This window comes from Lontra canadensis, unplaced genomic scaffold, assembly GCF_010015895.1.
Source record: "Lontra canadensis isolate GAN:19392208 unplaced genomic scaffold, GSC_riverotter_1.0 scaffold3, whole genome shotgun sequence".
Taxonomy (NCBI): Eukaryota; Metazoa; Chordata; class Mammalia; order Carnivora; family Mustelidae; genus Lontra; species Lontra canadensis.
The window spans coordinates 48927034-48949047 of NW_022630997.1; the positions used below are offsets into that span (position 1 = coordinate 48927034).

At 34.7% G+C, this 22014-nt stretch overlaps 1 protein-coding gene across 4 annotated transcripts in view; it reads left to right on the forward strand.

Moving 5' to 3' along the window:
* CTNNA3 (catenin alpha 3) overlaps window positions 1-22014 on the forward strand; it is a 1751355-nt gene that overhangs the window by 1682446 nt on the left and 46895 nt on the right. For all 4 annotated transcript variants that reach the window (XM_032842041.1, XM_032842013.1, XM_032842022.1 and 1 more), the window contains exons 16-17: window positions 6955-7060; window positions 13266-13400. In XM_032842041.1, the coding sequence (XP_032697932.1) occupies window positions 6955-7060; window positions 13266-13400 (241 nt within the window). The remainder of the gene's footprint in view (window positions 1-6954; window positions 7061-13265; window positions 13401-22014) is intronic.

Genomic DNA, 22014 nt, shown 5'->3' on the forward strand with positions numbered 1-22014 from the left:
AGATTTGATACAATGCTAACAAATTGTATCAAATTGGAGAATTTGAGGGCTGAAGAACAGAAAAGATTTATAGTCTACGTATATGTATATGTATATGTATATGTATATATGCCAAATATATATATATACACACACACATATACATATGTGTGTGTGTGTGTGTGTGTGTATATATATATATATATATATATATATATGTATTTTTTAGAAAACCAGTTTTTAGGTTTAAAGAGGGGAGTTCCTACCTCCTATATGCACGCCCCATATACAAAATTACAGTAACAGCAGCAATAGCAATAATTATAACAATAACTTAAAGTATTTTCTATGGGTTGATCCCCCCCAAAAATCTCTGAAATAAGCCCTGTCCTTGTTTCATAAACAAATACAAGATTGAGCATGAAAGACCATCATCACCATGCACAAAATAAAACTTACATAGGTTTTAACTTTAATAATAGACTATCCACAATGTGATCATTTCAAAACAAAAAAGAGAATTGGTGTTCTGCCCAGGCAGAGTATATGTCTCATAACTTCAGCTGTATTGGTGAAGAGCCTTGGTTCTTTCCCAATTTTCTGAAGTGTTTGGTGACATCCAAAATACCCTTCACAGGAACACAGACTTCAGTTGCTAAAAACAAAATATAGGATTTTAACATCTCTGGGAATATGTACTTAGGAAATGCTGTAAAACCCTTTTCTTTTGTTCCTGTATCCAAATAGAATATATATCCCAGCCTTCTTTGTAGCTACATGAGTCTATGTTTCTGGATTCTGGAATATGGGTTGGAGTGATGTGTTCCAATTCATACCCTGATTCTTCAAATTTCCTGTGAGATTCTGATTTATTTCTCAAGTCAGATGTGTGGGTACTGTGGTCCAGCACAGCCTTAGAGAGGAGGTTATCTTGGGGCTGGAAGACAGGTGCTTCACTGGCTATGCATTGTATCATCCACCCTGACTGTGATGTGAGATAGGAATACATTCCATTGGGTTAAGCGACTAAGATATTTTGATGTTACAGCAGTTAGACTATCCTGAATAATATGGAACCAGAGGAGCAGAAATGAAAAAAAAATGTACATAACTCTCAGATAATGTTTACCTTCTTTCATGGGGCAACCAACCCCTTTTCCTGACTTGAATCCCAAAGGTTCCTTAGGATACTAATTGCTCAGGATGATGTTAGCAGATTTACTCACTTGCTGATTTTCCAAGACTTTTACAGAGTCCTCAAAATTTGAAAATAACACTTTACAAGAGAAAGTAACATCCAGAGGGAGAGAGTTGCCTAATTAAAATTACATGTTTGAATAGTAGGAGAACCAGGGTGTCCTTGCTTGAGTCTGGTACCTCTCTTTATCTCATCATTTTTGGTTGCTTCCTGATAATTACTTTTTTTTCTTTTGTATCTAATTTCAGGATTACAAGTAAGAGAATTCTGATGGTACTCTTGTAGAGCTAAATCACTTATCTTGGGAGGTTTATACCACCAAAAATATGTCACTAAAAATAAATAAACTCCTTAAAAGGAAATAAAGAACAACCTTGAACAACAACAATGACTCTGAACACACAGTGTATGAGACTATATATTTTATAACCTAATGAAAGGATATTATGAACAAGGTTATACAGATTTATGTTGTCATCAGGTATAAGAAAGGACTCAATTGAATCAAGTCTGTTCATATTGTTTGGCAAATACTGTAATTTTTAAATAAAAAAGGCAAGCAGAAAATTTTTTATAATACTGTTATGGATAAAGTGATGCAGAAAAAAAGTAACATTTGCTGAGCAACTAATATGTGCCAAATATTGTAGAAATTACATGATTTTGTGAATCCTTACCATGTGGCAAGTATCACAGTCATTTTAAAGAAGAGAAAATAAGTTCAGACCAACTGAACTTATTACCCAAGGCTACATAGCTAATAAGTAGCAGAACTGGGATGCAGGCAAAATGTATTTACTGAGCCCATATTCGTTTCACTCTATTCAATAGAGTTGAGATAGTAATATCAAATTTGAGTGTTAAAATTAAATAAAACAACTCTGTCTAAAGTTAAGATTTTTATATGAAAGTTCTATATCTTGTATGATAAATAATCATCCAAATCCAGTCTCCCCTCTAGCATGGCTTATGTAAGGGCTGAGTTTGAGTTTGATGTTAAGAATCCAAGAAAGCAGAAGAGGAAGGAAGGACGGGTACTGAGATGAGTAACAGAGAAAAAGTAATAGTATCTCGAGAAAGATATCCCAAGACTATAAGGTACTTTAAATGTCTATGTAATGTAACATATCATTATTTTGTTGGGTCTAGGAGATAGACTTAGGTTGTAATTCTTAAGGCTATTGTGCATGAGAAAATGGCTATTGGTGAACCTCTTAACCACCCAGCACCTAGATCTATCCCTCATCTTTGCTCTCTACTGCCTTCATGGTAACTGTCATCAATGTCTAAGGAGATCTTTACAATATTTTTCCTATGTTTATTTTATTATATTTTATTGAGGTATAACTGACATATAACATTAGTTTCAGGTGTTAATAATTGACTCTATTATATATATAAACCCTATCTTCTTTATCCATTCATCTGTTGGTGGACATCCAGGTTCTCTTGCCATTTGCAATGACGTGGATGGAACTAGAGAATATTAAGCTAAGCAAAATCTGTCAGTCAGAGAAATACAATTATCATATGACCTCTTTGATATGAGGAATTTGAGAGGAGAAGTAGAGCAGGGGTTCATGGAGGGGAAGGGAGAGAAAAATGAAACAAGATGATACTGGGGAGGGAGACAAACCATAAGAGACTCTTAATCTCAGGAAAAAAACCGAGGGCTGCTGGGGGTGAGGCGGGTGGGGGAGGGTTGGGATGGCTGGATGGTGGACATTGAGGAAGGTATACGCTATGGTGAGTGCTGTGAATTGTGTAAGACTGATGATTCACAAACCTGTACCCCTGGGGCAAATAATACATTATATGATAATTTAAAAATTTAAAAATTGATTCGATATTTGGACATTGAGGAAGGTATACGCTATGGTGAGCGCTGTGAATTGTGTAAGACTGATGATTCACAAACCTGTACCCCTGGGGCAAATAATACATTATATGATAATTTAAAAATTAAAAAATTGATTCGATATTTGTATAGTGAAATTATCATGATAAATTAGTTAATAATTAAAATTAATATTTTAATCTTGCCTTAGTATGTTTTATTGAAAGAAGTATAAGACAGTCATTAAAGGCAGATTCTGTGGCTAGATTGCCTGAGGTCAAATACCATCTCTAATAGTTATCACCTGTGTTATTTAATAAAAGATATATTTACTATCTCTCTCCTTTAGTTTCCTCATCTGCAAGACAAGGATACTAATAATAATTCTAAATGTATAGTGTTATTATAATGATCAAATAAGTTTGTGTATGGAATAATGTCTAGCACATAGAAAATGCTAACTATATTAGCTATTATTATGAAACAAAATATATGCCATCATTGTATTCATCTACTAAGTGAACGAAAACATCATGGGACTTACTTTACATAAATATCAAAGAGAAGAGGATTGAAGAGATAGATTTTGGTCTTGAAAAGGGTGTAATATTATGTTATCAAAAATTTAGGGACTACAAAGTGCAAAACGTATAATGAAGCTTTTCTGTTTTGTTTTTAATCAGTGGCAAAAAATGTCAAATGATTTCACACATATTCTCTACCTCTGAAAAGACAAAATAAGTCTATAAAACTGTGTATTTTATTTTTTTAAACCAGATCCCTACTTAACTGAGCTGTTACTGACCAGCTCTATCATCTCATTTCTTGTGCTGATCAAAAGAGAAAGAAAGGACAGGTGGATGCCAGAAACGGGGTGAGGATGTGGGAGGAATAAGAATCAAGGTTGGGGCAGCATCAAAAATAGCTGAAAGGTCTATGTTGCACCAATAAATTATGTTTCAAAGGTACCACTTTCACTTGCCTAAAAAATTTTTCCAGGGGTGCCTGGGTGGCTCAGTGGGTTAAAGCCTCTGCCTTCGGCTCAGGTCATGATCTCAGAGTTCTGGAATCGAGCCCCGCATCAGGCTCTCTGCTCGGCGGGGAGCCTGCTTCGTCCTTTCTCTCTGCCTGCCTCTCTGCCTACCTGTGATCTCTGTCTGTCAAATAAATAAATAAAATCTTTAAAAAAAATTTTTTTTTTCCATGGCCTCAACATTGCTGGGTTATTGCAACCTTTGCCATTATAGCTTCTAGCCCATAGTTAATGATTAGTTGCAAGACTCCCTACTCCAGAGCTAGATCTGCTCTCTTTTTGGAGGAAATAGATTATTATTGCAACCACTATTTATCAAAGGTTTCTGGCCTCCAGTTTCTTTAAAATATTTCTAAAGTTTATCCCATCCTCCTCTTGGGTATCTTTCTCTGTCGGATCCACACTCAATGATTTAAGACAAAATTTGCTGACAGGAGATCCTGAGAACCCATTATGGAAATGAAGATAGCAAAGAACCTTTGAATGTGTTTCCTAATTTAAAAAGCCTTCATTACATAGCACGTCTCAGGCTGGAATGTTAAAAATTTATCATAGTTTCAGTAATTGCAGCTTCCTCTGGAAGCTTGGCATGATATGGAATCATTTGTAAAATATGTATTTTGTTTGGCACTCAGTAGGAAGCTTGCCAGACAATACATTTAATTAGGAACATGAAGAAGAGAATAATTGTGGTCTGTCATAACGTATTACTTTTAAGTTCTACATGTATCTAAGATAGTGGTCTCATAACAACGTATGAATTTAAAGCTAAAGGTAATTTCCCTTTCATCAGTCTAGGGTTTTTATATGGGGAAATATATTAATTTGATAGTGAAGTGTACATTAGCTGTATTCTTTAGATGTAACTCTTTGTCCATTGTTTAAGCTACAGGAGTGTTCCCTGCTCTCCCTAGAAACAACCTTTGGCCATTGTTTAAGACCTGGAAAATTGATACATTGCCTTTCAAGCTTAGACAGCTTTATTTAAGCTCAACTTTCTCTAGAGGTGCATCAAAAAAATGAAACACGTTGCCTTCCTTGAAGATAACCATGTCCATAACATCTAGTTCTGCCTGATGCACTAAGTAAATTTGATAAGAGCAACTTAAACATTGTCATAATTAATGCCAATTTTTTAAAAATTACACAGCGGCCTATGTCAGCAGTTTCGAAGAGAAGTATGGTAATAAGCATATACTGAGGCCAGGTTTTCACTGTGTAAAACATGCAGTTCCATTTTTTTCAGGAAAACTTTCTTAAAATAAATTTGAGAGGCATCACGAGACAAATGCAACAGAAGGGCTGTTTTGGCATACAGGGCACAAGCGTTTTGGTGTCCAGGTTTCTAAGTATAGAATAGACTAGAATCTTGTCATTTACCTTTGCATGAATCTCTTCATCTTTTATTACTAGCCAGGGACAGTCTTCTTTTTGAGGAGAGATTTTCCTCTAACAATAAATCTTATTTAGATTTCACACTAGGGCATCTACTCTCAAGACCCGTCCAAGGTGTAAATAAGACAAGGACAGAGATTGTTTTCATTCCCCTTCTCTTCTAATGGCACTGTATTTTGGCCTCTTAGAATCTTCCTTTGCTCACACTGACTGGCTTAATCTTCCCCAGAGCCTCCCTCACTCTCTCTGCTCCTTTCAAAGCATCACAACACTTACTTTTGTGAGTGATTCCTTCAGGGTCCCAGATTGTGCCATGACAAGGAACAGACACCAAATTGGAACAGTCAGTGTGTTGACAGAAGAGGGTAAGGAACCGGAGATAGGGAAAGGAGAGCTTGGGGTGTATGCAAGCTCCATTCATTCAGGTAATCATTTATTTTCGAGGAAAGAGAAGATAGAAAATAATATCTCCTTATGTGATCCCATAAAAGTGTAAGAAGTGCACTTCTTTCTTCTTACCTACCTTGTAAAATCCATAAATTATCCTAGTTTTTATTCTGTGGCCTTTGGAACTAAAATTAAAGTAACAATCAAAACAATAACAACTTGTGTTACTGAATACTTGTTTTTTAAAGCCATGTTCTGAGCACTTTTTAGACATTAGCTCCTGTAATCCTTAGAATAACTCCATACAGTAATAGGTAATAGGAGCACACCAAGGAAACTGGGACACAGAGTGGCTGTTTTTCTTGCTTAACTTGCACAAAACAGTAAGAAGTGGTCTGTTTTTGGAAACAGTCCAAGATAGTGGGACTCCAGATTCATACTCAGTGTTACTATGATATTACAATAAATTAACTGTGGAGAAGATACAATGTGGCAAAAACAAAATGCAATCAACTGAAAGATGGTTTTAAAAAAAAGGATTATAGGGGCACCTGGGTGGCTCAATTGCTTAAGCATTTGCCTTTGGCTCAGGTCATGATCTCAGGGTCACGTGTTGGGCTCCCTGCTCAGTTGGGAGTCTTCTTCTCCCTTTCTCTCTCCCTCTGTATCTCCCCCTGCTTATGCTCATTGTTGTTGTTTTTTCTCTCTCAAATAAATAATGTCTTTTAAAAAAGGATTATAAAGAGAAAGATTTAAAAAGTAGACTTGGTGATGAAAATGCAATGTTTAATATATATTAAACATCCAAAATCTCATGTTGCCTCTTAGAATTAGGAAAAGACCTTCGATTTGAGATATCTACTATTAAAAATACCTGGGAATGAAGATCAAATGGAGTTCATCTTCTTGTCAGTATTTCCTGAATCTCAACACCATAGGACTTCCTTTTTTTTTTTTTCAATTTTTATTTAATACCGATGTCTAATTGGTTTCTCTCCAAAACTGAAGTATGTAAAGCGAATGGCCAGTATTCTGGGGAGCGAATCTCATGTGTGTGTGTGTCTATGTGTGTACTTGTATCTTAGCGTAAGACCCTACAACTTACAGGTATTCTTTTACTTTAAGGGGCAAAGGACCACTAAAGCATACAACTGATGTGATCTATGCAGCTAAAATGATATCAGAATCAGGATCAAGGATGGATGTCCTTGCTCGGCAGATTGCTAACCAGGTGAGTTCTCTACAAATGGACATGATGAAAGTCTGTGCTAATTGCTCTCTGCCATCCACCACTGATTGTAAAACAAAGTTGGATTTTTATGTGATTGGATTGGTTTTTCCTAAATTATTGTTTAAAAATCTTACTGCATAATTAATACATGGGTAGTGGACAATTCATTCTAAGGCAGCTTAATTATTTCTTAAGGCATTATTATTATTATTATTTAGTGCTTTATTATTCCTTAGATTTTTGAGCTTCAAAGTTATATTAAAATTATTTAAAATACCAACTTTTTGAGTTTCAAATAAACTCATATTACTTTCATGGGCTCTAAGACTCAATATTAGGCTTTTTTTTTTCTTAATATCTTAGATTTCTTATTTTTGCTCTTCAGAAATCAGTACCTTCCAATATTCTATTATGTTAGGATTTTAATGTTAACAATATATTCTGGCATTCTATATAAAATTCTAAGACAAATAGTGATAGTAGAATACTAAAGTGAAGATATAAAATGCGGAAAGCATATATTCCTTACAGAGGTAAATGCTAAAGTTTCTAAGCACTTGGGTTTCTTCGTTTCCTTTTTTGTTTTATCTTTTTAACATTTTTCATTGAAGTATAATTGACATACAATATTATATTCACCTAAGGTGTACAACATAGTGATTCAACATTTATATACATTACAAAATGCTTACGTTATAAGTATAGTTGCCATCTGTCACCATACAAGGTTATTACAATATTATTAACTGTATTCCCTATGTTGTACTTCTCATCCCTGTGACTTATTATAACTGGAAAATTGTACCTCTTAACTCACTTCATCTATTTGACCCATCCCCCCACCCTCTTCCCTGTGACAACCAACAGTTTGTTCTCTTTTTTGCTTTGTTTCTTAATTTTAAATTATTTTTAAATTTTAATTTTTAATATTTTAATTGAAGTATAATTAACATGTGGGATTATATTAGTTTCAGGTGCACAATATAATTGTTCAACAATTCTATACATGACTCACTTTTTTTCAGATTTCTCATGTCTTTGTTACAATTTTCTGAGCAGCAGCTACATTATTAATTACCTTTAGCCCAACATTAATTGAAAAATCTGTCAACTACTTTAGTTAATGTATTGAGAAATATACTTAATGTTTTAAACTAAGGTATAGTATTGTTCGTTTTTATAGTATTCACCTTCATAATATATATTTATTTTCCTTTGGGAAAAAAAAGCACTTTTCTTTTTGATTTTGCAACTATTCTACATTATTTCTTGCTTATATACTTTGAGGGAAACTTTATTGGGTTGCTTCTTATTATGTACTTTTTTTATTCTCTGTTTTTTGAAACATGATCATCTTCAAAGTATATTATTAGATATTTCTAGATATGGGGAAAACAAGCAAGAATACTAACAGACACAAACATTTTTAAATATTTCTTGAATATACATATGTATATTTTAAGTATCTTGCTACCTTAAGCATTATAAGCATTTTATTAATCTTTTTAGTATTTAGTATTTACAGTTAAACTGTATCCTAATATAAATCAAAATACAGTATAAATAGGTGATTGAAACACAAATCTACTGATAGTTTTCTGTATTATAGAATTTTTTGCATTTACTTTTATGAGAGAGACCAAGTAGAGTAAGTGAAACCATAATGCATTAGACAGATTTATGTGTGCTGATAACTTTTTAAATATTTAATACTTCCTGTCAATGTGCTTCTGTTTCTCTTAGAATGCAGTTTTCAAAGTTCAAAAAATTGTGTCACTTGGAAATTTTTTTTCTTATGTTGATCTTTTTTAATTGCATCAGATTCACCTCACTACAGGTACTTTTATAATGTAGCTTTATTACATTATACTGTTGTTTTTAGCTTGATCCAAATCACATGGAAGAGAGTAAAAGTATTGTCTTGCTTCCATAGCTTTCACATTTTAAAAGAAGGTTAAAGAAACAGTCATGGAATAATGAAAAATTATAGATGATCCTCTTTGCCTCTTTACACTTCATATAGGAGAGTAGTTTCAAATCACTTTTGTTCTGAGCAAATAGGGTTCTGAAGAATCAAAAATGATAATTATGAAGCTGACTCTTATTATAGAGACCATCTGGGGAGATTGTCTATGACTGTGTTTCTGATATTTGATAGATTAAAATTTCTAAAAAAAAATTAGACAGCAAATAATATCTGAAATTTATTGTGGAATGCAGTTGAATAATATGAGCAAGACAATGTTCAGTGTCTGTGTATTATGAAAAGTATCTGCTGGAATGTTGGTTGCTTTCTATTTTGAACAACCTAATTAGTTGAAAAAATTTTTAACAATTTTTGTGATTCTTTCTAGTCTTTTACTACTAGAGTGTCAGAAGATCAAACATCAACCACTTTTCTATTCCACCCATCGGACTTATGATATCTAGATCTATATATAGTGTTAAATTTAGTTTTATTCTCTAACATTTCAGGTCAAAATTCTTATGCAGAGAGAATGATGAGAAATTACATTAATTGAGCTTCCTAATTCTATCTACTTGGACTTTCTTTTTTCCTTTTTTCTTTCTTCATTCATTTTTTTCACCCTTCTTCCTGTCTTGCTTCCCTGAACATATGTTTATTGTGTGTAATCAAATATAAATTACTACTCTGGCTGCACCCTAATTAACTGTTTTAACATCCAGAACTTTAATATAAACTGACTTGTCCCAATCAGCCAACATCTTTTGGGCTTTAGAATTATCTTGACATGGTATGGTAGGTCATTTATGCCATTCAAGACATATTGCTTAAGTTCTGTAGAATTCTAGCACAAATTCTGTCTCTATTAGGCGGTATATTCCTAACAGAGAAGATGTTGTTAGCCATCACAATTCTTAAACATTCTACCCATGAATAAAGAGAATGACATGTTAGAGAAGCACTCTTCTTACAAATCCAAGATTCCAGACTCTCAGTATACATCTCTTTCTATTCCTCAACCCTACACTGTAATTCAGTATGTGAAGTAGATCTACTAAATTAGATGAATTGAATAACACCTCACAAGGTAGGAAACATACATAGATCTCAATTAATTAGAGAAGCTGTATATCCCAAATAGGAAAGAGATGAAGAGTAACTGAAATAAAATGAATATCTGCTAAGGTGTTTTGCATGAGGACAAAATTAGACTTTCTCACCTCTGAGTGGTATGTCTGAGGCCTATAATATTCCTTCACTATAATTTTGCTGAAGAAAAGATATCCACAGTATCTGCTGGGTACTCCCACCTAATCACAACTGAACACAATTAAAATGAAATTTTAGTGTAAAATATAATGAAAGCCAATGCTAATTCAAGATAGGACAGCATTTAAAAAACAAGATAAAGGATCACAAGCCAAATTGTACACAATGCATTTAACTTTGAACAAAACAACTGACAAATATAATTTATATTTTTATTTTAACAAAATGTTGTCAGTGACTAGCCTCATTTGAATTGTTTCCCTGCTGATGTTATGAGAGTAAAAAATGTATTCTTTTAAAAAAATATATTTTTTCAGTGTTCCAAGATTCATTGTTTATGTACCGCACCCAGTGCTCCATGTAATACATGCCCTCTTTAATACCCACCACCAGGCTCACCTACCCACCCTACTGTATCCCCCGCAAAACCCCCAGTATGCAAAAAAGAAACTTCTGAAGCATTTCTTAGATCATTCTAATATGTCCCTTAAGAATATATTCTAGATGCAACTTGAAACAATATTTGTAATTTGATGCTATTATCTACCTGAAATTTATTTTGAGCAGATATTGATAGCTAGATTTGTCCTCCAGATTAATAAACCTTATAAAAATAAATTCATAGCAATTTCTCAGGAATTAAATAAGGATAGATACTAAAATATATTATCTGTTTGTGTCTTCTTTGAAGTATAGTTGACACACAGTGTTATATTAATTTCAGATGTACAACCTAGAGACTTGAGAACTGGACTTGTTATGCTGTACTCACTACAAGTATAGCTACCATCTGTCACCATATAATGCTATTACAATACCATTCACTATATTCCCTATGCTTGTACTTTTGTTTCCCTTTTATGCCATCACTGGAAGCTAGTATCTCCCACTCCCCTTCACTCATTTTGCCTATCCCCTACTCCTTTCCCTCTGGCAGATATCAGTTTGATCTCTGTATTTACGGAACAGTTTCTGCTTTTGTTTGTTTGGTTGTTTGGTTAGTTTTTCGATTGCACATATAGGTGAAATCATATGGTATTTGTCTTTCTCTGTCTGACTTATTTCACTTAGTGTGATACCCTTTAGGCCCATTCGTGTTGTTGCAAATGGCAAAATCTCATTCTTTTTTTATGGCTGAGTAGTAGAAATCTTAGTTTGCTAATGAGCAGCAGTGATTGGGCATAGCAAAGAGGAAAAAATGTTCCAAGTGTGCTGAGATTCAAGGAGTTGAATCATCCCAAATTAATGACTGGCCAAATTTAATAGATGGGAGAGAGAAAGAAAGCGTTCTTCACTGAGATGGTTAATAGAGGGGAAAAATGGGTTTTATAGTAGGCAAAGTGGGTTATGAGATAGTTGAAGAATATGTGTGTTGAGTATGAAATGATGAGACAAATAATGGACTGGGCAAATCCATGTGTATCTTCTGAAAATAGGGCTGGGTGACAAATATTTAGTTATTTGCATTTGGTGATACTTGAAGTCATAACAGTGTGTACTATTGTGCAAGAAGAGGGTGAGAATCCAAAGATGTCCAAGAAGAAAATCTGAGAACGTCAATGAGGCAACACTGAAAAAAATTTTAGAACTCATGGTCATGAACAGGAAGAAAGATGAGATTTTAAAGCTGTGGGAGGGTTTTTGTTCTGAAGTGCATCGTGTTGAAAGATGAAAGAATAGAAAAAGGAGACATTAAAACTGTAGAAAAAGATGGACTCATTTGGTAATCTATGATCCCGAGAAAGATGAAATGAGACAGCTTCTGAGCTGGAGTAGAAGTGGAGAAATGAACGCTAAAGGAAGGGAAAGGTCATGGACTCAAGCCCTTTGCTATTTCTGATTGCTTGAAATTTCTGTTCTAGAAATTCACAATGACACCTAATACTTTTTATTAACAAACTTTGCCAGCATAGCAGAATTTAAACTGCTGTCTGTAATTGCAAAGCCATTTTAAATGTGTCTTAAATAAAGTTTATACTCCAGTACAGGCAAAAAAAAATTGTGAAGCTTATGGAATAAAGATTGCTAAAATTATTCATTTTGCTAATTCACTCTTAAAATTCAGATTGAAAGGTAATAAATTTTTTTTTTGCTTCTACTCTCATTATGAAATGATGTATTCTGTGTTGGTACCAAGCATCTTGCTAGAAGAGTGAAGGCTGGTTTAATGTGAGAAAACCACCTAGGCTGACATGCCATCTGCTTTTCTGTAGTGAGTGTCCCAGTGATTAAAAAAAAACTTAAAAAAAAAAAATCTATGCATTAAAATGCTAACCAGATGTCCTGGTCAACATCTCATCTTAATAAACTGGGAAATAATAACCAATGTGTGTTATCATGTTCTTGAATTGCCTAACAGTCCCAAGCAGTGTTCTTTTAAAAGTCTTTTTTTTCTTCTTTTTTCTTTTTAAAGATTCATTTATTTATTTAAGAAAGAGAGAGCTCAGGTGAGCAAGAGGAAGGGTAGAGGGAGAAGGAGAGAATCTCAAGCAGACACTGAGCACAGCTACACAGAGCTTGATCCTAGGACAGGGAGACCACGACCTGAGCCAAAGGCAGATGCCTAACCATCTGAGCCACGCAGGTGCCCCCGAAGAAGTATTCTAATAGCAACATTAAGTGAAGGAAATAATTTCTTTTTAAATATTTATTTAGATTCACCTAAAAATGCAATCTGAAGACTTCTAACCTTTTCATAACTTAAAGGCAATTATTTTATGTAACTTTTCCTGTCTGAAAATTCCTTGACTATTTCTATCATCTGTGCTGAAGCCATTAAGGTTGAGGCATGAATAAAGTCTTCTAATGTTGGAAACATATCAGAATCTATGTGGGATTGGGCTGAGAAATGGGGCTCCGTGACAATAAAGTTGCTCCCTTATAAGGTACCTCCAATGTTGGTATTAAAGCACTTTGATCTACTTATTACTGATTTTGTTATTTCCACTTTTATCTTTTATGCCTAATTAGTGTCCGGATCCATCATGCAAACAAGATTTGTTGGCCTATCTGGAACAGATTAAGTTTTACTCTCACCAACTGAAAATCTGCAGTCAAGTTAAAGCTGAGATCCAGAACCTGGGAGGAGAGCTCATCATGTCTGCTGTGAGTACTGCCTGCCATTTACACCATCACATGTAAAGGATTTTTGGAACAAAGCACCCCTCCTCACCTCACCAAATCTTTTAGGTCTATGTAGGTTAGAATAAACTGAGTTGGAGTGTATTAAATTGCATTTTATTAATTATTTATTAAAATAAATTTAATAATTATTAATTCATTATTAAATTAAATAATTAAATTAATTTATTAAATTAAATTATCAGGGAATCAAACTAAAGAAATGTTATGTCAGTAAAACTTGTTTTTACTCCACAGAGTTTAGAATGAATCAGGATTTGTAAGCCACTTGGATAAGAAATAGATATTACTTTAGAACATGGTTTTCTGACTTCAAAAAGGGGGCAGATGGATCTCTGAATTGAATTTTATAATTTTTATGAAATATATGCCTTATGGATTTACAAATCTTTGCAAATCAATGAAGAAAATGGCTTTATTACTAGTAATTTATATTCATTTTCCCATTATCCTTTTCTATAACATAGAAATTCAGGCCTTGAAAAGTGTTATTTCTATATGTAATTGTAGAAGTGGAGTATAATAGAACATAGGTGGTCTGGAAAAATTTTCATAAATTCTTTGGTGACCCTGAGTTTCAAACCACTATAAAATGATCATGGTAGAAATAATGTCTAACTTTTCTACTCATCTTTTAATAACAGTAGATCATTCCTCTAGAGCAAGCATGGTAATAAAATAATATTTGATATCTATATTGGATTCAGTTATCAGTGACTTTGAGAAGGTCCTTGACCAAGATTATAAATTTAAGTTAAAGTGAAACATCATGAACATTCTAAGAACTTATATTCATGAGGACAAATGATAACAGCATACTTATAAATTTGTAATTTCTAGGACGTCTATAGCATGACATTGGACTTTTCCCTCAGTGAACTAACATGCTTTAAAAGAATGTGATTGCAAAAACAAAAGCAAAACGTTACCATTAAGAGTAGAAGGTAGGGAACTAATTCTATTGACAATTTAGCTCTTGTCTATATTTTATTTCATTTGATCCTCACAATAACATGCCAGAGAGATTGTTTATTTGCTTGTTTTATTTTCACTAACACTGCAAAAAAATGACATTCAGAAAAGTTGAAAACTTCCCCAAGGTCATACTAGTAAGTTTCAGAACGGGCTTAACCTTCAGAAGCTTATGTCTTTATTATTCATGTGGACAATCTTGAATCTATGATGAAACTGAAGAACACTGATCAAAAGTAAATAATGTGGAAATGATGTCTAATAAGTATTAGAGATAAAAATATTTTGTTTCCTTGACATTAAAATCTTGCAAAAACAGGAAACACAAACCAACACGACCTGTGCAATATTGGTGCCCTGGCACTTTTCAAAAAATGCATTTTAAGTAGTCCCAAGCCATATACACAGAAATCTATGTGGGTATATAAATACATACTTGCATATAAGTGCATATATGCACACAACATGTATATACATATATAACACTTTGAAATAGTGTATCTTTACTTTGAATTATTAGACATTCAGTCTTTTCTCATTCAACATTATACTCCTTTAAAATGTGTAAAAGATTATTTATTTGTAGACCTAAATCTATCTTCTGTTTACGTTTGTCTATTTCATGCAGTCACACATCTACCATCATTCATAAAGCCTAAATCCATATGCATTTTATTTTCCCATTATTTACTACTTTTGCAGGTTGTTGAAGATAAACTTTCACAAAAAATATACTGTTAAAATATGCTACCGTTAATTGTTCTTCCAAAATATAATTTCCTCCAGATGTACAAATTTGTATTTCCTGTTTGGTATGATGATTCAAATTCACAAATTTACCCATATTTTCAGATAGATTAGGCACAAGTTTATAAGCCATGATTTACAATTTAAAAGCTGAGTCATTATATAAAATAAGGAATAGCATTGCAAATCCAAAACTATTTTGTCATCATTTTCCCCACAATTTCCCTTTAGAAAAGATAAATCTGAGTAAAGTGAACATTTAATGCCCCCTTTTGTATACCTTACAGCCATCTGCTTGCAGGTAGATTTTGAAAAGCTTTTTAAATACATTCATTTACATGTGCCAAAGAACACTTGCTTTAATCTCTCAATGACCCCGCGTTCTTGTCTCGTCATCTTTCCTTTTTAAATTGAGAAGAAGCTCTAATCTAAGTCATCCCTCTTCTCTGAGATCTTTTGAAAAGTAACAAGCATGATTCTAAAGCAGGGAAACTCATTAAAAATTACAGAAATTTGTTATTCCAAACTATAGATTATCCAAAGCTCACTAAGTAAAGCTTGCATTTCAAAATCGGGTTCATGAAGCATTACTCATAGAAAATATATTTGATTAAAAAGAAGTAGGAAGAGTGCTTTCAGGGTCTGTGGTGTTAGGACTTAGGAAAAGAAGATGAATTCATAGCATAAAATAATTTGAAGATCATTCTCATAACAGAGCATTTAATTAAAATTATTTTCTAGTCATTCTTACATCTGTCTGCAAGCACTTACTCTGAAGTAGCATGTTTTATTTAGAAGGAAGCCGAAGTGTAGTTAACTAGTCCAAAACCCCAACTATGATTTGAGCATCTGTGTGTCAGGTGTTAGAGAACATCTGGGGGATGCTGAGACGCATACATGATGCTTCCTTTAGGATGATCAAGTACATGTAAATTTAATACATAAACTATACCCGAATATACACAAATGACTCTAAAACCATGTGATAGACTGTGTCATACCGGTATGCACAAAAGCATAGTAAGAGGTGAGGGGATAATTAACTGCCCTGACATAGCAGGTGGGCCAGAGAAAGCTCTATGACTGACTTGGCTGTAATCTAAGCCTTGATGAATAAATAAAAAACAAATGTCTGCTCTTGGAGAAGGAGAGGACAAGGATTCAAGGTGGATGGCACAACTGAAATAAAATGATAGAAATAGGGAAAGGCATTCCATGGAAATAGCAAGCAGTCAGATGTGATTGGAAGTAATTGTTCTTGGTACTGTTGGTGTGTGGATTGGGGGAGGAGGGAGAGAAGAGAAGCTGCCAAGGAAAGAGGGGCTGTTTAGAAAGGGTCATTTATAACATTTTAACTTTACCCTGCAGGCAACTGAGAGTAATTGAAAAATTTTAAGTTGGAGATGGACATAAACAGATCTAGGTATTTAGAAATTGACTCCTTTTGACAGGGCGGTGATAGATGGAAAGACAAGGGACTGGAGGATAGAGGAGTATTTAGGAATGATTTTTTAAAATAGCCAAAGAATAAAAGCCACGCTGCCCCTGAGCAGCAAAAGAAGAAAACCTGGAACAGGGCCTCTGCGACCAATGGAGTCGGGAAGTCCTCTGAAAAGCGGCGCCTTGGAGGATGCCCCTCTAAGAGCAGAGGCTCAGGTGGACCAGTTGGCTCCGGGAACTGGCGTGATACGCGGGGCAGCTAGAGTTGGGCTTCAAGATGCTGAGATCCAGTCTGAAACAGAAAGTGTAGGCTGTTGGGGCAATCCCCTCCTGCTCAATGAAAGAACCCCCACGCCAGGAGGAGGTAGCTGATGTGCTCCTTGTTTGGAGACTGCAGGGATCAGACAGAAGCCGACCAGGCACAAAACCTATGGGTTCTCAGGGCTGCAGCCTGCATAGTACAGGGGCAGCCTGTCACGAGGACACCAGAAAGAAGAGCCAGAGGGTCTGCAGGCCGATCCAAGGTCACCCTGGTCACTCCTGATGAAGAGTTTAGTTTCAATTTCTTTTAGGCTCTCCGTCCTGGAGCAATTTTCCCTCCCTGGGTCCTGTGGGGTTTGTTTTGAGTGCAGGCCCTTTCCAGGAATGCTTTGTTGGACAGATCTGGGGTTGGTCTGTGCATGGCTAGTCAGGAGATCTGGTGCCCTGAGTGCTGGAGAGATTGAGACCAGCGTATGGGTTACTGTCAGAAAAGCACAGATGCATTTGTAGGTTTTCAGATGAAATGTCTTTCCCCCCAGAAGAAGGAGGTCCATTTAGAAAAGCTTCTATGATAAGGCGAAGTGAGCATTCAGCATATTGTAGAAAGAAAGCTTTACTTTAGGATGAGATTAAGCAGCTATTGGTAATAAGAATTATTGGGGAAGCTATCTAACTTTACACTGGTGCTCATCTATAAAAGGACGTCCTGTCAAACTGTATTGTGCTTTCTCTGTGTCATTGCACTAATAAAACTAGTTTTGGGGAGGGGAAGGAAAAGAGAGAAAGAAAGGAAAAGAAAGAAAGAAAAAGAAAGAAAAAAAAGAAAAGTAAAGAAAAGAGAAAGAAAACTCTAGGTTAAGGCAATTTTGTTGAGAATGTAGAGGAGTGGATCCCTTCAAGGAAAACTCTGAACTAAAAGTTGATTAGAGTCACTCTATTGAATGATAAGAGTGAAGAAGAAGGAAGAATTAAGACTTTCCTCCAAGTTTTTCAGATTTGGTAGCTTACTTAGTCAAAACTGGCATCACTAACCTATATATAGATATAGATACAGGTATGTTATATATATACCTTTATATTAATTATATATTTCTATTTTATAAACATATAATTTATATATTATTATGTTATATATAATAATGTATTTATTATTACATTATATATAATATTTATATTTATATAAATGTAAATATATTTATATAGATAGATATGGAAGGAAGATCATATTAGGAAGAGTAAGGCAACTCATTTGGATTTTACTTGTTGAGTTTAGTGACTAAGTGTCATTCAAAGAAAAGGTTCTGGGAGAAGCTGAGTATAGATTTCTGGAACTCAGGAAAGAGGTATGCAAACGAAATAGATGGAACCAATACAATAAAATGTATGTTGAATAAGAAAAAAAATAGCTGAGACAGGGATCCGGAATCAATCTTTCTTTCCTTCTCTCTCCCTCCCTCTCTTCCTCCCTCCCTCCCTTCCTTCCTTCTTCCCTTCTGCTTTTTCTTACACCCACTGATTGTAATGTGCTTCTGTCAAATACAGAGACTTGACTGGCAGTTTAAAAAAACAAACAAACAAACAAACAAACAGGGGTTTACTCTCTCCATAAAAACTGTCTGAGAATGGGCAATCCAGGACTGTTATGGAAGCTTTGCAAAGTTATCAGAGAATCGGTCACTTTAGTCTTCCTGCTTTATTATTCTTGGCTTCTGACTTTCATTCTTATCAAGGTCAAAATATGGCTGTTCTAACTCTAGCTGTGGCTTTTATATTCCAGACAGTAAGAATGAAGAATTGCAGAAGTGAACATTCCTTACATTTTTAAAGTTCCCGTCAGATATTTTCACTTACATATTATTGGCCAGAATTTAATCATCTGTCTCTATGTAACTGCAAGAAATGCTGCAGATATAAAAGTTGTCTGTTTGTATGTGTTTTAATCTCAGCACATTGTTTTCACCCAATTAAATCAGTTTTGTTTCTTTGTAAAGGGAGAGTGGATATTGGGTAGCAACTATCAATTTCTATGATTTGCTTCTATGTTTACAAAAATCACAGTAGTACTCACATTTATTATAATTATCTGCCATTTGATATATATTCTCCTCTAGATGATAAGATCCTTGAGTATTGTCGAATGATTGAAGGTATAGTATCCAAAGATTATAAATAATGCAGAGAATTCAGATCGCCTTAGCCTTAATATGTATATTGGATTTTGAACTGATGAAGTGTCTTTATATCTTTTCCAAAACAATATCAGTAACATGGTAAAGGCAAAAATTAGGTCATAGTGGGACAAATACTGAGTATGTAGTGACAGAAAAAAAAAAAAAAGACAGGAAGGAATAAATTTTCCAGCAGTCTGTAGTTGAAAGGAAGTGGGAAGAGAGATAGAGAGAGACACCTGGGGGGAAGAAGGGAGGGAAGGTGGGAGGCTGAAAGAAAGAGAGAGACTTGAGGGGCAGATGGGATTACTGGAATCTCCTTCTTCCTACTCACCCTCTTCACCCCTCCCCTTCTCCCATCCTTCCCCTCTCCTCCTCTCCCTCCTCCTCTTCCCTCTTCCCCTCGCAACCCCCTCCTCCTCCTCCTTCATCTTTCTCCTCCTCCTCCTACTTCTTCTGGCTTACATTTTTTATTTATATACTTTTTAAAATGGAAGTAATTGAGTAAATGTTTAGGTAAAGACTAAGAAAGCCAGAGAGAACAGATCTATAAAAAAAATTAAGACCATGGTGTATAGATCACTACGTTTGTATCTTTAGGGTAAATACCCAGTAATGCAATTGCTGGGTCATAGGGTAGTTCTATTTTCAACATTTTGAGGAACCTCCATGCTGTTTTCCAGAGTGGTTGTACCAGCTTGCATTCCCACCAACAGTGTAGGAGGGTTCCCCTTTCTCCTCATCCTCACCAGCATCTGTCATTTCCGGACTTGTTAATTTTAGCCATTCTGACTGGTGTGAGGTGGTATCTCCTTGTGGTTTTGATTTGTATTTCCCTGATGCCGAGTGATATGGAGCACTTTTTCATGTGTCTGTTGGCCATCTGGATGTCTTCTTTGCAGAAATGTCTGTTCATGCCTTCTGCCCATTTCTTGATTGGATTATTTGTTCTTTGGGTGTTGAGTTTGCTAAGTAATCCGAAGGGGCACATGCACCCGAATGTTTATAGCAGTAATGTCTACAATAGCCAAACTATGGAAAGAACCTAGATGTCCATCAACAGATGAATGCATAAAGAAGATGTGGTATATATACACAATGGAATACTATGAAACCATCAAAAGAAATGAAATCTTGCCACTTGCAATGATGTGGATGGAACTAGAGGGTATCATGCTTAGTGAAATAAGTCAATCAGAGAAAGACAACTATCATATGATCTCTCTAATATGAGGAAGTGGAGATGCAACATGGGGGGGTCAAGGTGGTAGGAGAAGAATAAATGAAACAAGATGGGATTGGGAGGGAGACAAACCATAAGTGACTCTTAATCTCACAAAACAAACTGAGGGATGCTGGAGGGAGGGGGGTTGGGCGAAGGGGGTTGGGGTTATGGACATTGGGGAGGGTATGTGCTATGGTGAGTGCTGTGAAGTGTGTAAACCTGGCGATTCACAGACTCGTACCCCTGGGGATAAAAATATATGTTTATAAAAAATTTAAAAAAATATAATAAAAAAATAAAAAATAAAAATAAAAAAGATATAAATTTGAATTTAAAATATTTGAAAGGATGATGCAAACTTATCATTGTTTGTAGATAAATGTGATTTGTTATCCATATAACTCGAAATAACTCAAAAGTATTAAGATCAACAAACAATTGAATATTTATAAAATGCATATAAAAATAAAGACTATATTAATAGTACTTATTTCTTGCAAAAAAAAAAAAAAAGACCATAGTGGATAGAATAAAATCTTAAGGAAGAGGGAATGGAATTAGGAAAATAGGAAGAAAGATTAGATTTGGAAAGAAAGAACTCAGGGCACCTGGGTGGCTCAGTTGCCTAAAGCCTCTGCCTTCGGCTCAGGTCATGATACCAGGGTCCTGGGATCGAGCCCCACATTAAGCTCTCTGCTCAGCAGGGATCCTGCTTCCCCCTCTTTCTCTGCCTATCTACTTGTGATCTCTCTCTCTGTCAAATAAATAAATAAATTTAAAAAAAAAAGAAATAAAAAAGAAAGAAAGAAAGAACTCTTCTGAAGGATAAAGATTAGTGCAGATATAAACGCATTTAGATACTGAGCAATGGAAAGACCTTCTGTTGAAGGTTACCATATTTTGGTAAAATGGGAATAGTTTTCTGTTAAAACTGATTTGAGTGTTCTATCCAGTTTTATTTTAACAAAAGAAAAAAGTAAAGGTGTTCATATCTTTAAATACTTTTCAATATTGCTTGGAAGAGAAAATAAATTAACAGTAGTGGTTTGATACAGTAATCAGAGATATTTGTATGCTAGATTTCGTTCCACCAGAGCTGAGCTCCAGAGCATTGCCAGGATCATGGAATCTGACTCAGCTTCAGCTTATCTTTCAGTCACAAGAAAATGAAACCAACTTGGCCTTCAATGACTATCCTCTCTCAAAGAAAAGGGAGTATATAAACATTTAATTTAAAAAATGATAGCAAATCATGACAAAACTATATAATTAAATGTGCTGTTGCTGATTAGTTTCCATAGCCAGCCTCAAGTATTAATGTACTAATTTAGTGATACAGTAAACATATAACTCTAAGAAGATTTAAATGAACCTGGGTTACCTAAGGGCAGCTCCATAAATTTTCTGTCAATTTTTCCTCTCGTGTCCTTATGCATGGTACCAGGTGGGGGAAGTTATTGTATTTTGTGAAAGGAGTCTCACCGTAAAGAAATACATATTTTTATATTCTAGACTGTATCTATTGAAAATAAAATTCAGGAGAAAAAAATAAAAAATTAAAATGGTTTTAAATTCTTAAAACTACCCTTTCCCCAAATGTTGTGCTTTTAGGCCAACAATTTTTCTATGCTACTTAAAACTGATTAATTATGTAATGGCCACATTTTGTTTGTTTCCTTTAATGTGTTTAATTGTGCTCTCTTCCCTGAGGCAGGTGTGCCAAAGCCACAATTTTAAAAATTGGATAAATAAATAAAACTAATCA